The sequence below is a fragment of the Tasmannia lanceolata genome, unplaced genomic scaffold (assembly GCF_043159265.1).
Source record: "Tasmannia lanceolata isolate RefF3 unplaced genomic scaffold, GAP_Taslan_0.1 ptg000012l, whole genome shotgun sequence".
Lineage (NCBI taxonomy): Eukaryota > Viridiplantae > Streptophyta > Magnoliopsida > Canellales > Winteraceae > Tasmannia > Tasmannia lanceolata.
Window position 1 is genome coordinate 44,090,696 of NW_027518689.1, and position 15,765 is coordinate 44,106,460.

The 15,765-nt window shown below is 39.5% G+C and overlaps 1 protein-coding gene across 1 annotated transcript; it reads left to right on the forward strand.

The window, feature by feature from the left end:
- The first annotated feature begins 884 nt into the window (after positions 1-884).
- Positions 885-15,375, forward strand: LOC143888326 (V-type proton ATPase 16 kDa proteolipid subunit). The gene is made up of 3 exons (XM_077392701.1): positions 885-1,047; positions 1,138-1,423; positions 14,966-15,375. Exons 1-3 carry the CDS (start codon positions 972-974, stop codon positions 15,096-15,098), a joined length of 495 nt encoding a protein of 164 aa, XP_077248816.1. The 5' UTR covers positions 885-971; the 3' UTR covers positions 15,099-15,375.
- The last annotated feature ends 390 nt before the right edge of the window (positions 15,376-15,765 follow it).

Here is a 15,765-nt window from a genome sequence, read left to right on the forward strand (position 1 = left end):
AAAATCAAATGCAACTTTGAGTCCAATAATTGGTTTTGGACGCACAATTGGTTGTAATGATCTTAAACAAATAGGGCTTTAGCATTGAAGTGGCTCTGTGGGTGCAATGTGTCATCATCCCTTGAATATTCGGTCCACCTATGGGATTTTTCTCATAGGTTGCCAGTCATAAATCATCTCCATGGGATGATCTTAACCATCTCAACCCTTCAATCTGTAGAGGATTAGAATAGGAGGGTTAGGATCATTCTATAGAGATGATTAATCACGTACATCCTATTTAAGTTGTGGCCCAACAAATGAACAGTTTGGATCATCCTATGAAGTGTGCCCACCGTATTTTTTTGAAAAACATTGGACCTCAAGCGCACGGAGTGTATAAAATCTCTACATGGAGAGTTGGCCTTGTATTAGAGAGTCATTTGGCCTTATTGGAGCACTTCTCTATCGTTGTTTTTTTGTCAAATTATAAACAAGGGATTTGCTAGGGACCATTGCAGAAGGCATTTCGCCGGCGGGCTATTGCATGAGAGAACAGCCACATAGGCTCAGCTTTTGTCTTATTCATTTAATTCATAGACCATTGCAGAAGGCATTTTCCGGACTGGCTATTGCATGACAGAGCAGCCACATATAATGGGGCTGCTCTCTCATGCAACAGCCTGCCCGTGAAATGCCTTCTGGGATGGTCCCTAGCAAATCCCAACAAATAAAAGTGTCTCGATTTTCAAGCCCGTTTAGGCCCAAAAAGCAGGCCCAAGAATGAGTCCGTCTGGCAATATTTGTAATTCTTAAAAAGATCAATGGCATTCTCGTAACCCTTTGACCAATCTGACCAAACTACAATCCCTATAAACCATTCATCTCTCTTTGATCTAAGATTCTAAATCTTCTTCTTCTTTTCCCATCCAAAAAAACCAGAGGAAGCAAAATCAGCATCTGAAATTAGGGTTTCTTTGCAAAAAAAAAAAATGTCTTCTTTTAGTGGCGATGAGACTGCTCCCTTCTTCGGCTTCCTCGGTGCAGCAGCAGCCCTAGTTTTCTCCTGTAAATTCCTCTTCCTCTTCCAGATCTATACCTATTTTAGTCTTTCCTCTCTTTCTCTTCTTATTTAGGGTTCTAATTTTTCCCTTTCAGGCATGGGCGCTGCTTACGGAACCGCAAAGAGCGGAGTCGGAGTCGCATCCATGGGCGTGATGCGACCAGAGCTCGTCATGAAATCGATCGTTCCAGTTGTCATGGCCGGAGTTTTGGGGATTTACGGTCTTATTATTGCTGTGATTATCAGTACCGGGATAAACCCTAAGGCGAAATCGTATTATTTGTTTGATGGATATGCTCATCTCTCGTCTGGTCTTGCTTGCGGCCTCGCCGGACTCTCTGCGGGAATGGCCATCGGGATTGTTGGCGATGCCGGAGTTCGGTAATCTTTTATTTTTTATTTTTTTTATTTTTTTTAAATTTTGGCTAGATCTTGAGTTGATTGATGAGATCTTTATAGATTTTTTTTGTGCTTATTTATGTTCTTATGCACTTATGTTTGATGACTGATTAGATCGTCAGGGTTTTTGGATTGAAGTTTTGCTTTAAGCTAATATGTGGCCATTTATATCTTCTAGAGATTTTGTTTAAACTAATGGCTGGATGTAGTTTATACGATCATATCTTCCGGACGGTTGGTTAATGATCGTTGAATAGAGATATTGGAATCTTTTTGGAGATCTGAGTTCTCTACACTGGATAGATCTTGTATTAATCTTTTATTTGTGCTTATTTTCTGCTGCCTAATCTGACCAATGTAATGAAAAGTTTTTGCGTTCTAGCATGATGTGTTGACCGTATAAATTTAGGGGCCGTTTGGATATCAGGATTTTAGAATCCGGGATTTCTTCAAAATTGTAGCTAAGAGACAAGAGAAGAAGCGGACCACCCGTCGTTTTTGACTTCTCGCCCTTCTTTCCATCAGCAAGAGAGTAGCAGATCGTCCCATATTTCCAGGTTTTAGAAATCTCGGGATGCAGGAGAGATTTTTAAAACCTGAATTTCTCACTTAAAATCCAAGAAACGCTGTCAGGACCACATACAACAGCTTGATCATGAACCCTCTTTTACACTGTTTTCAAACTAAAAACCTGGATTCTAAAATCCGCGTATCCAAATGGTAGTGGTTCATCATCTGATATGTTGATTCAAGACTAGGTCTGTACCTTAAATCTTCATTGTATCTGTTGTGATTGGTGCTAGAGTGCACCTGTATAAACTAGGAGTGGTGTAATGTTAAGGAGGGTAGTATGGTCCATTTTCTGACTTCTTGATTCAAGGACACTCCTCCATTTTAAAACTTCATTTGCTGTTGTGATTGGTGCTAGAGTTGCACTTGTATAACTATGAGTAGCATAGTAATATTAAGAGGGCGAGAACAGTTCATTATCTGATTTCTCGATTCAAGGATGGACCTCTATTTTAAAGCTTCATTTGCTGATGTGATCTGTGCTAGAGTTGCACTTGTACAATGTGACTATGTGAGAGTAACCCAATTCTTCCTAGAAAAACAGTATGACTCATGGTCTGGTTCTAATATTTAACCACAGAGTTTGAATAATAGGAATTTCCCTCAATTTTCTGTTTTATTTGGTGGATCATCTTGGATTTTACTCTTAGTTGTTTTAGTGACCACGATGATTAGAGGAGAGGAGTGACAAAAGGCCAACTAATGCCTGAGGTCAAATATTTGCTACTTTAGCTGTCTTTTTTCAGGGACAATAAATAAAAGTATCTGCGATTCTGCTCAGATTGAATCTAGTATGGCTTTCTTTTCATGATTACTTGCATGTTTCATATATTGCTCCACCTTTTTCAATTGGAGATCCTGTTAATAAGTTTCATGAAAAATCTTCTTTGCCCTTCTGATGGACCTTATCTTCAGGAAATCTTGATTGCTTCTTGTATCCTACCATTGCATCGCTCTGTTTCTAATTCTAATAGCATGGAACTATTGTGTGGCGAAAACCTTCTTTCCCTTACGGCTGCACCTTATCTTCATGACATTATCTTCATGACATCATGATTGCTCCAGTCCAGATATTCTTAGCCAATGTCAAAAAAGTGCCATTTGCTTCTGCCAGTAAGTTTAATGAAAAATCTTTTTAGCCCTTATACTGGACCTTATTTTCATGAAATCTTGATTGCTTCGTGTCCTACCATTGCATCTCTTTGTTTCTCATTCTATTATCATGCAACTATTGCGTGGATAAAACCTTTTTCCCCTACTGCTGCGCCTTATCTTCATGAAATCATGATTGCTCCATAACACAGAGGCATAGCGGAAGCTTTTATTGACAAGTATTGCATGAAGGTGTTAAGGGAGGGGAAGGCAAGGAAAAGAAAAGGAAAAGGGATGTGGAAATGATGGAAAATGGTACTTTGACTTGTTAAGAGGTCACTTGGAATTGTTGAAAGGGCAGTTGGAATTGTTGAAAATGGGTGGTGTTATAGAAAAGGGGCATAAAAAGATTGCATAGGGAAATATATGGGTCAATATTATTCGAGTGTTGTTAAGAGAGAGAGAGAGAGAGAGAGAGAGAGAGAGAGGTATCTTGAGTGGCATCGGTTGGATCACTGGCTCCCATGATCAACCATGGCGTTTTGATAGGTTCTTTGACGATATTCATGGTCGGACGAGGTCCTCATCCATTTCTTTCCTTCATGGTAGAAGATCAGCAAATGGTGTGGCGGATAGGGTTGCCAGGTAGGGAGTGGCTAAGGAGTTAGAAATTTTCGATTTTTTACCTCCTTGATATTGTTCTATTGTAGTTTCTTTTGATTTTCTTGAGTGCCTTGTTCTTCGTTTCTGTATTGACCATCTCGGTCTTTTCTTGATTAATAAAATTGTTACCATTCAAAAAAAGAAAGAAAGAATGAAACGTAGTTGTGGGGTTGTTCAAGAACTTGGGGGTTAAAGAAACACGAATGATTAATTGGTCAAAGAAGATAAGGTAGTTTGGACTAACAAAGGGAGATATTATATGGCCATTCTAAGGGATTTTTTGGTATTCTTGTCTTCATCAAGAAGGGTGAATGGGCGGCTAAGTTTTAGCAAAAGGAGGGGCTGTTTGAAGGTGTCGACTGAGAACAAATGACGAGTTCTCGGGAAAATAGTCTCAGGTAGTAAAATCGGCTGAAGTTAAGATGGGATATGTGGCTGTTTTAAATGGTTTTGTAATGGGTTGTAGGAGGTGATTTCCGGTTTAGAAAAGATATCAATTGGTTGAAAATTCTATTGTAGCAGATGATAATAAAAGGAAGGGAGGGATTCTCTGTTAACATGTGGGGCTTCCTACGACTGAGAGCAAAACAGGTTAGCGGTTTTGGATCTCGGTAGCTTAGGGACTGGTTGGCTGGTAGATGAAAGTTGAAGAAGGTTGTTGCATGTTGATGGATGTGACTATTTCGGCTGAAACGGAAAGGTAAGGTTGTGACTGATTTCTAAGGCTTTGCTGGTGCGGTTGAAGGAAAGAAGAAAGGGGACTTTTGTGTGAGAAACAACCCAGAAATCCTTGCAGTTGTTGTGGGGTGGTCTTATGTGGAAAACCTGGCTGAAACTTTGGGCCAACACAGGGATTGAATGGCATGGAGGAAGCACGTAAGGGGCTGCTTCTTGTGGGATTAAACTTGCATAAAACAAGTGGATACAAACCTGCATGAAACAAGATTAGAGATGTTGAAGAATGTTGACATGGGAATAGAGAGAGAGAGGGAGGGTTATCAGCCACTCCCACTAATAATATATATATATATATATATATATATATATATATATATATATATATATATATATATAGAGGGAAATGTTATCAGCACTACTGTATTTTAATGAGGGCACTCCTCACTTTATTAAAAGTATGGTATGGCCGGTACCATAGGATGATCCAAACCGTCCATTAGATGGGCCACAACCTAAATAGGTTGTGCCCCAAAAATCATTTACATAGGTTGATCATAACCCTCCGATCTGAATGTTAGAGAGTTGATCCTAACCCTCAATAGATCGGAGGGTTAGGATCAACCTATGGAAATGATTTTTGGGGCACAATCTATTTAGGCTGTGGCCTATCTAATGGACGGTTTGGATCATCCTATGGTGATGGCCATACCGTACTTTTAATAAAGTGATGAGTGCCCTCATCAAAATACAGTAGTGCCGATAACATTTCCTTATATATATATATATATATATATATATATATATATATATATATATACACACACACACACACACACACACAGGATTATACATGGTGAAATGACCAGTATACCCTTAGTCTAATATAACTCATCTAACACTCCCCCTCAAGCTAGAGTGTACATGTCGTACATTCCTAGCTTGTTACAAATATCATTCAACTTTGCCCTTCCTATTGGTTTGGTAAACATATCGGCTAGCTGGTCTCTTGAGCGAGTAAACACAGTGCATATTTCACTCTTATGAAGTGGTAGTCTACTCATGAAATACTGGATTTGAGGCAATATGGACTGCAGCTTTATTGTCACAATATAACGATTCTGGAGATGAAGATAGAATACCCATCTCAGATAAAAGAGATCACAACCAAGTCCGCTCCCCACACGTGTGTACTGTGACTCGATACTTAGCTTTTGCACTTGATCTGGCTACTATATCTTGCTTCTTACTTCGCCACGACACCAAATTGCCTCCAACAAGGGTGCAATATCTAGTAATTGACCTCATATCTGTTGGAAATCCTGCCCAATCTGCATCAGTAAACCCTTCTAGTTTTATATGGCCATGTTTCTTGAAAAAACATATCTTTCCTCGGAGCACTCTTCAAATACTTAAATATCTAAATCATTGTAGCCCGATGAGAAGTGCGTGGTGAGCTCATGAACTGACTAACCACTCCTACTGCAAAGGAAATATCAGGACGAGTGGCTGTCAAGTAGATTAATTTTTTGATCAGTCTTTTGTATCTGCCATGATCTTCTAATAGGTCTCCCTGATTTGGGTAGAGCTTTACATTTGGGTTTATGGGATTGCGGCAGGTTTCACTTCCAAGGCACATGTCTCCTCTAATATGTCCATCAAATTTTTTCTCTGGGATAATGAAAGTCCATCACAGGAATAGGCCACCTCAATCCCAATAAAGTACCTGTGACGACCTAAGTCTTTGGTGCAAAATTCTTCCTGAAGGAAAGTCTTTAGTTTCTGTATGCCTATCTTGTCCTTCCTGATAATGACCACATCATCCTCATATACTATCAAGAAAATGTATCCGGCATCAGATTGGTAACTTAAAATGGAGTGATCAACTGCACATTGCTTCATGACGAAGTACATAACAATCTCACAAACCAAGCTCGAGGAGATTGCTTCAGCCCGTAAATCGCTTTAGAAAGATGACACACTGACGATTGCATCTCCCCCTGAGGAACATAACGAGGAAATTGCTCCATGTACACCTCCTCAGTAAGATCACCATGTAGAAAATCCTTTTTGACATCCAGCCATAGTTTTAAAACTCCTCCACATCCGTGTCGACTCTCCCAAGTCGACTCCCACCCCTGGCCGCAATCCGCGTTGCGCCACGTCTGTGTTCCACATTTTGCCCTTCTTAGTCATTAAAAACTCCTTGGACTCTCCCGAATTATCACCGCATCAACCCAGTACTCAGCCACATCGTGCCAAGTCAGCTAGGATTTTTTGGCCGCGTTCTGTGCTGCATCTGCAGTTTTAAACACCGCATCCAGTTGATATAATGGCCAAATGCTGACAGCTAAAGAGAACAGAATGTGAACTGACGGTATCTTGGCCACGAGAGAGAAAGTTTCAGTATAGTCTACACCAAATGTCTGAGTGTATCCCTTTGCAACAAGCCACACCTTCAGGCTCTCGATTGTCCCATCTGGTAGATAATTAATCGCAAATACCTAACGGCAACCTACACCGTGTGCACTAGAAGGAAGAGAGACCAACTGCCAAGTGTGATTCGAGTGAAGAGCATCCATTTCAGTATCCGTGGCAACACGCCAGCCAGGATGAGCTGAAGCATCCGTAACAGACTTGGGCACAATAATAGAAGACAATCCAGATAGAAATGAACGATAACATGATGAGAACGGTCAGAAGCATAGTTTTGAAACTCCCCCGAGTCGATTCCCTTTTTACCTTGACTGCGTTCTGAGTTGCATTGCATCTGCGTTCCGTGTTTTGCCCGACAGAGTCAATAAAAACACATTTGACTCTCCCGAGTTATGACCGTGTCAACCGAGTACTCAGCCGCGTTCTTGGCTCCCTCCGCACTGAGTCAACAAGGATTTTTCTTGGCCGCGTCCCCCATCGGTCATAAGGAACAAAGCGAGAAAGAGGATGCACGATGGAACGAGAATGTGTACATGAAGCAACAGGAGAATAAAGAAGAACAGAACTAAGAGTAGAATCAATCAGCTGATTACCTGAGGACGATCTGTCAGACTGGAGAGTCAATTGGCTGGGTGGAGAAGATGCTTAGGGGGTAGGCTGTACAATCCGACGAGGGCCTCGAGTATAAACCTTGTAGCTGACAAGCGAGAGCATCTAAAGGAACCGACGATACAAGAAAAGGCAAGCTAGAGTCGCGCACTAGTTAGTCATAGTCAGAAAAATAAGGACTCGAAGAAAGTACCATTAGCCTAAATGAATGTCGTTCTTAAGAGAGGGTTGTAGCACTTATATCCTTTCTGTGTGCGAGAATAACCAAGGAAGATGCACTTTTCCGCATGTGGATCCAACTTGTCAAGGCGAGGGGCTCATTTATGAACAAAGCACGTTCAACCAAAGACTTGTGGGATCAAGGGAAACGAATTATCCGACGGGTATAGCGTAGAGAAGGAGTCCGATCACCTAAAACAGAAGAGGGGAGGCGATTCCATAAGAAGCACGCCGTGAGGACAACATCACCCTAATAAGGTTTTAGAACTTTCATCTGGAGCATAAGAGTCCAAGCTATATCAAGAAGATATCTGATTTTTCTCTCTGCTACACCATTTTGCTTCGAGGTATAGGGACAAGAAGATTGATGAAAGATGCCATGAGAATTAGAAGTGCTGAAATTCATTATACAGAGAAATACTCACTGCCATTATCGTACGCAATCAATTAATCGAGCACTTAAATTGATTACAAATTTCTGAATAAAAAGTAAGAAATGCAGTAAAAACTTCAAAACGATCTTTTATTAGAAATAACCATGCCATTATGGAGGAATCATCAAGAAAGATAATGAAATACGTAAACTCAAATGAAGTTTGAGTTCGACAAGGAACCTCGTAAATTATAATGGACGAACTCAAACGGATGAGAAACACGACTAACGACTTTAGAGGGAAAAGATCCACGATGGTTTTCTCCAACTCACAAGACTCACATTGAAAAGAACGAACTGGAATAGACACAAAATCAGAGTTCCGAAGGTTCTCAACTGAGAGGTAGCCCAAATGACAATGCCGTTGAAATGAGTCAACAGAGCTTCGTAATGTTACCATCACTGCCTTGATCAAGGTAATAAAAGCCATCTATCTCTCGACCCAAACCAATCTTCGTCCCAGTCTTCAGATCCTGAAAAACACAATAAGAAGGGAAAAATGAGACAGAACATTTCAGATATTTGGTTAGCTGACTAACAGAGAGCAATTAAAAGGAAACTTTGGTACACAAAGAACAGAAGATAAAGTGAGGCCAGAGAGGGGAGAGGCTACACCAATTCCTGAACATGGTTTTAAATTTCTTCGAAATGATCGAAATGTTTCCATTTCCATCCCCATCGGAACGAAATCTACATGATTTCCTTTCTCTTCATTATTTCCTCGAAATTCTTAAAATTCGACAGAAATTCCCAAAATTTGACCAAAACTCTAGAAATTCAACTGAAATGGTTAGAACGACAAAAAAAATAAAAATGTAAAGACAGTATTTGCATTTCATTTCATTAATGTAGAGATTGATATTTAGTAGGCAACATCATTGAACTGCAAAGCAAAGTAACCGTATCTTATGCATGGGATGTCCAATAAGCATGGAACCAATAATACCTCATAACGCATTGGCATAGAGTTGGGTCCTTAGAGGGGAGACTGGTCATGTACTTTATTATACTATATACTTTACATTGTACTTATTTATTGACTTTATTATTCTAGACATGCGCGGCAACGCATGTCACTAGGTGTTCAGTGAGATTAAGCCAGTACGGATGATTTTGTTGCTTATGTGATGGTTTTTAAGTGTGTGTTTGTGCTTATTCTAGCATTTCCCAAAGTTTCATATTAAAATTTCATCATATGCACATGTTTTTTTAAAAGATTAAAATATTCATCATTTGCATATGCTTCCATACGTTTCCCTGATTTTACAAGATTTCCATAGAAATAGAAATATTTCCGTTTCCATGACGATCTAAACCAAAATTTAAAACCTTTCCCCTGAAACGGGGATGTAGTCCCATCAACCATGGTTTTAAATTTTGGCCGAAACGAAATGGCAGACCTTCCCCCTGAAACGGGACATAGTCCCATCAACAATGGTTTTAAATTTTGGCCGAAACGAAATGAAATGGCCAAATTGGTTTCAACCGAAATGAAATTTACACAAAATCATTTCTTTACAAGATTTCGACGAAATTTCACAGAAATTCTGAAATTTTGGTTGAAATCTCATTTTTTCCTTTTTTACAAAATTTTCACCTAAATTTTAAAAATACCCACCGGAATTTATGAAATTTCCACTGAAATCCCCGAAATTTTAGACATTTCGGTTGAAATAAAAAAGAAGAAGAAATCATTATCATATTTGTTTACATGATTTCGACCGAAACCGAACGGTGGTGGCCGACTCTGAAACTGAAATTTAAAAGCTTGCCATCAACTAGTCATATGATTGGAGACTTCTGAATCAATGAGCTAGGACCCAGAAGTAGTAGTAGTAAGAAAGCAAGATGAAGTGCTACCTTATTAAGTTAAAGTGGCAGTTGGTTGCTTCCCTTTGTCTCTCAAGCGCAGGAGCTCATCATATTCAGCACAGGACTAGGGGTGCAACCCGAGGAACCCATTTTTCCAACCCAACCCGACCCAACCCGATTTCCAATTCGGGATGGGTCGGGTCGGGTTGGGTCAGGTTGACCCGATTTGATATGGTACTAACAATTGACCACCTCGGCCGGGTTGTTTTGGATTTTGAGAACCAATAGTGAGTCACCAATAATCAGTTTTTGACTCAATCGGTTCTCAAAATCCAAAACAAACAGGGACTAACAATTGACAAAGGGAAATGTTATCCGCACTACTATATTTTGATGATCACACTCCTCACTTTATCAAAGTACGGTATGGCCCGCTCCATAGGATTATCGAAACCATCCATTGTGGAATGTGGAGACTATTTCAATGTTAAAAAAGAAAAACACATAGAACTTCTTCAGATGGAATACAGTAATATTAATATAAACTAGGATCATATGTATATGTTGGAATTAACATCAATCCTAAATGGGAATTTGAAATTTCCAATTCGGGTTGGGTCGGTTACCTGAAACCCTGATTGTGATATTAAATAACCGCAAGTGCACGGATCGCGTGTAGATACGGGTCGAACTCAGGGAAGAGAGTGTACAAATTCAACTCCTATATTTAGGCAAAGTGAACCAATATTCGAATGATTTCTATTAATTACCCATCTAATTTAATTAGAAAACCAAAATCTAAAAGCCTAAATTAATTAGAAAATTTAATTTGAAAAACTAATTGGAAATTGTATAAAAGCCTTAATTCGATTAAAAGATTACTTAGGGTAAAAATCCGCCATGGTTTGAATTGGATAATCAATTAAACCAATTTTTACATTGAATCGCATAATTGAAGTTATGTCTATGAGAGATAAGATCAAAGGATGTTATTTCCCATGAGTAATCTATCAACTATTCTATCCAATTTTATTAAATATATAAGTATTTATAGTGTTTATCGGCAATTACTCATATGAAAGGGAAAAGCCAATGTCATGAGTGATTGGGATCCAACAATTACAAATTCTTATATATGTTATTTTTTTACTCCATTGAATTTAATTAAAAACCTTTCTCCTTCCCCATTGTTTCACCTAAACCCTAAGTAGGTTGGGTTTAGTTACATATAGAGAAGGGGAAAGAAGCAAAAATAGAGAAGATAGAGAAGACAATTGCTATTAAAGAACTTAGAAAGGAAAAGAAACAAAAAGAACTCTTCTTTAATTGACATTGGAAACAAAAATACATCACATTGAAATTGAAATAAAAGACAAAATAAAGAAAACTTATTCTTTTTCTCCTTCAATGGTTGAATCCTTGTCCTCAAGCTTTGATCTCGCCTTGGATTGAATCTTGGATGGTTAGGTCAAAGAGAGAAAGGGATTCCCCTCGTCGACACGAGTCCAACGGATCCGACTACGCTCGAATCAGAGCTAAAACGAAAAAGTTATGGTCCGTTGAAGTTTCAGAAAATAAAAAAAAACTGCGAAGACGCGACGAGACAAAAAATTCAATAAGATGGAAGAGAGTTCAAGAGAGATAGATATATAGGATTTTGGGTGAGAAGGGTTGCTAAATTAAGGGATTGAAAAAGATGTAAGGTGGAGATTAAAAAGCTAATCTTAGGAAACAATTGAAATGACAAGATTAAGGCTTGAATGGGCTTTCTATATCTCTTCTAAAAAAATATGGATTACTTTCCTATTTTTCTTCTTTCCAAAGTTGTGTACAAAACCTTCCAATTATATCCTCAAGCAACTTTCTAAATGTTAGAAAGAAAATAATGGAAAGTTTCCAAGTTGAGGGATATGTGCATGAAACGACCAAAGTGTCCCTATCATTCGAATGAATTGCACATATGCCACAATTATTTGCAAATGGCAAATCTACCCCTCCTTTGTAATACAGATAAAACAACTAATAATTCTCTTCTCCCCTCTCGATATCCAAGAAACGATTCAAGCCCTCCAATTGACTGTCCACTATGTAAATTAATTGCACCCCAAAACTAGTCTAATGAGATGATCCGAACTGTTAAATTGATGGGTTCAAATGTGAATTTCAATCTTACCAATGAGCGCACCTCTTCAATCGTTTTTGTGGGCTGATCTAGACCATTCAAACGACGGTCAACAAATGTGAATTAATTGCCCCTCCAAGCCCATTGCCATAAGACGATCTCAACCGCACAGTGGGCCTTGTAATAAATTGCTTGTACCTCTTCAAATCATTTTCCAAAGCTATTCCGAACCAACCAATTGGTGGGCCATAAATGATCTAAACCCTTCAAGTGATGGAAAATTCATTGGATTTTCATCTCTTTAGCTCCATTTTCCACGGAAATTCAAGAATAATCCTAAAACACCAAAAACAAGCAAAATACCTTAGTAGTACCATTCTAAACATAAAATATGCATGTTTTTCCTACCTACTATTCACATATAAATGTGCTCATCACACCGCAACCCGACCCAACCCGATTTCCAATTAGGGTTGATTTTCCCAACCCTAACCCAACCCGATTTGCGAAAAGCTTAACCCGACCCAACCCAAATTCGGGTTGAACCCGACCCGAGTTTCACCCCTACACGGGACACCATCATAGAATTACTCTGCTCGACCGGACCAGATGAAGGTGGTGCTGAGCTCTTATGCATGGTTGGCATACTGGGAAGGCCGTAACTATGGATGTAAGTTGTAACAAAATTCAACCCAGTGGCTCCATAAGGCAGTGCATGTAGAAATGAGTCCCATGACCACCAATGCCATGGCCTCGCCCTGAGTGGCTCCATAAGGCAGTGCATGTAGAAATGAGTCCCATGACCACCAATGCCATGGCCTCGCCCTGAATTGCGACCACCTCCATGGCACGACGGCCTTTACCATGGCTAGATCGTCCACTACGATCGATCATCCACTATGATCGGCTCCCAACTAAGTAGGAAGAGCAGAAACCGAACCCCTTAGTCCTCATAGACTGCTCTACTAGAATAAGCAAAAATGCATTGTTAGAAATCATCACATAAAGACAACCATCCAAAATGGTTTAGAAACATCGAACACCTAGCAACATGCATTTTCGCGCACGTATGATAATTTAGTGTTTACCACATTTCACATGCAATGTATATAGATGTAATTATGTAAAACATACTGATATAGTATACGACTATTACCCTTAAGATCTGGCTTATGCATTTCGGTCGTTTTGGTTTCGGTTTCGGTGGGGATGAAAACGGAAACATTTCAGTCATTTTATGTCTGTTTCGGTGGAAATTTAAAACCTTGTTTCTTTCTTCTCTCTCTATATTGGTAATGACACCCCTAATACCCCCTTATTTTGGGGATGACACTCCGCACTAGGAAACTACTTAGGTTGACAACCAAACACTACTACCACTACTGTACGAGGAAACTACTTCACTGCTATTACTCTTTTTGACTACTTCAATTCTAATTCACCAGTATGCAAGGCAACTAAGTGCAACCAAACTGACCCACAAGGAGAAAAGTGTTCTGTGTGAATGCAAAGGTCAAGGAACTCGAACTAGACATGGTACCGTGGTATGTCATTGGGTGTTATCTACTTATCTGGTGCTCATTGCTTTATCAGAAGTTCATTTCTGCCTCTTGTGGCTTCTTTTGTTGGATGTTAATAGAAGCCCTTTCCCATGTTAACATAGGTAGTGGTACCTCATCCTGCACTTTGTTCTGCTACAGATTCAGGGTAACCCCTAATTCAAGATCAGGCATCCAGGATTGGCTGAGTGGGGTTATTGGGAGAGGGCTGAAGATCAGCTTTCCTCCTAAGCAAAATGAGGCGTTAAGGGCTTAAGGCATTTGAGGTGGAAGCTTCTCACATGGTAGGCTCATTTGAGAGGTCTGTTAAAGACCTTCATTTGATGCCTCCGAGAGTTGAAGATACAATCCCATGCAAGAAGTGTTGATGATGGCTATGAGCATCCAGCAGAAAATGGACCTTCTGTTAAATTATTGCTTAATGATTTCTCTGTTCTTCACAGTCTGTGTTTTGGCTAGCAATAGTGTTAAATGTCGACTTCTTAGTGCTTACCACACATAAATGCTTGAAATGGACAGACTTGCAGCCATTCGTTAATGGAGCTGATGTCCTTTGGGTGAAAGAAGGCACCCACTGGTTATTGTGGTCCTGACTCCTGAACATCTAGGTTTCGTTTGGATACGCGGATTCTAGAATCTTGGATTTCCTTGAAATCCTGATGGGAGACAAGAGGAGAAGGAGACCGTCCGTCGTTTTCTGATTTCTTGCCCTTCTTTCCGTCAAGCGAGAGAGAGGAAGATCGTCCCCTGTTTCCATGTTTTAGAAATCTCAGGTGGGGGAGAGATTTCTAAAACCTGGATTTCTTACTTAAACCCCACATTTGCAACCTACTTCCCCCACATTTGCAACCTACTTCCATGGTAAAATCCAGAATTTTACACTGCTTTCAAACTAAAACCTGGATTCTGAAATCCAAGTATCCAAACAGGGGGCTAGTGTCTTGAAGCTACACCTTATATGAACAAAAGTGCTGGGGATGTTGAACAGTTTCTATGGAATCCTGTCAGTCATGGTGAGGCTTTCATGATATTAGAATCTTAACAATCTTTGGCTGCTAGTTGACTGATCTTACCCATCTACCAATCCGTCTGTCACGCCATCATTTCTTTAAAAATGAATGAAGCTTTTATATCCAACTATAGGAATATTTGAAACAACTATATTGGGGTCATGTTTTTGCTTGTGTTTTCACCTTGACAGTGTTATTGTTTCACCATAATGCTATTCTAAGCAATTGATTCGTAATCTTTAACTCCAGATTTACAGCATTTAGTGAAGATATAATTGGTACTTAACAACATCTGTATTGACTTATGGGTTTTTCTTATTGCAGGGCCAATGCTCAGCAGCCAAAGCTGTTTGTGGGTATGATTCTTATCCTCATCTTTGCTGAAGCGCTAGCCCTCTATGGCCTTATCGTAGGTATCATTCTCTCGTCTCGAGCTGGCCAATCCCGGGCTGATTAATGAAGCAACCCATGCCTTTCTGGAAGGCTCATCGGTATGTTTTAATAGAATATCGAACCTCGCTGAACTAAGGTTATGGTTTGTTATGGTTAGTTTTCTGATTCTATTTTGTGATTAATTAAGGACTTCTTGTTTGTGTGTGAGTCTCAATATGTTCTCTATTATGTGCCCTTTGAGACATTTTTCTTAGCGTTCTAATACTCCGAAGAGATGGTCAATGCTCATACCAGTTGTTCTATTCTGAAATGATGGAAACACTATTCTATTCTTCCTTTGATTTGGGTGGTTTTATTGGGCGTTTTTCAAACTATGGCTTTATTTTAGAAGCTGTCCTTTTATTTCTACAATAAATACGAAGAGGCAATTACACATTGCTTCTTGAAAAAAAAAAAAGTGAAAGAAAAATTTATGGGCATGTGTCCCACTGATTGGATTGTTTCTTGGCGAAAAACATTGGCCGAGATTGCGTCTTGATAATTCTAATATCCCAGTAACATTCTAGTCCACATCCAGCAGCAGATCTCAGTTCATTCTACCTAAAGACTTTAAAGGTAAGTTTGAAAACCTCGTATTTACTTTATTTTTGATGAATTTATCAGCTGAAAGAGGTTGATCCAGAGGGGAGGCAGAAATATTGGAGAGAATACATAGCATGAAAGATACTCAT

Bases quoted from the DNA above. Each gene is read 5' to 3' on its own strand.
- LOC143888326 (XM_077392701.1), top strand. From the start codon at position 972: ATGTCTTCTTTTAGTGGCGATGAGACTGCTCCCTTCTTCGGCTTCCTC. The intron at 1,048-1,137 runs GTAAATTCCTCT...TTTCCCTTTCAG, and splicing joins AGCAGCCCTAGTTTTCTCCT to GCATGGGCGCTGCTTACGGA. The intron at 1,424-14,965 runs GTAATCTTTTAT...TTCTTATTGCAG, and splicing joins GTTGGCGATGCCGGAGTTCG to GGCCAATGCTCAGCAGCCAA.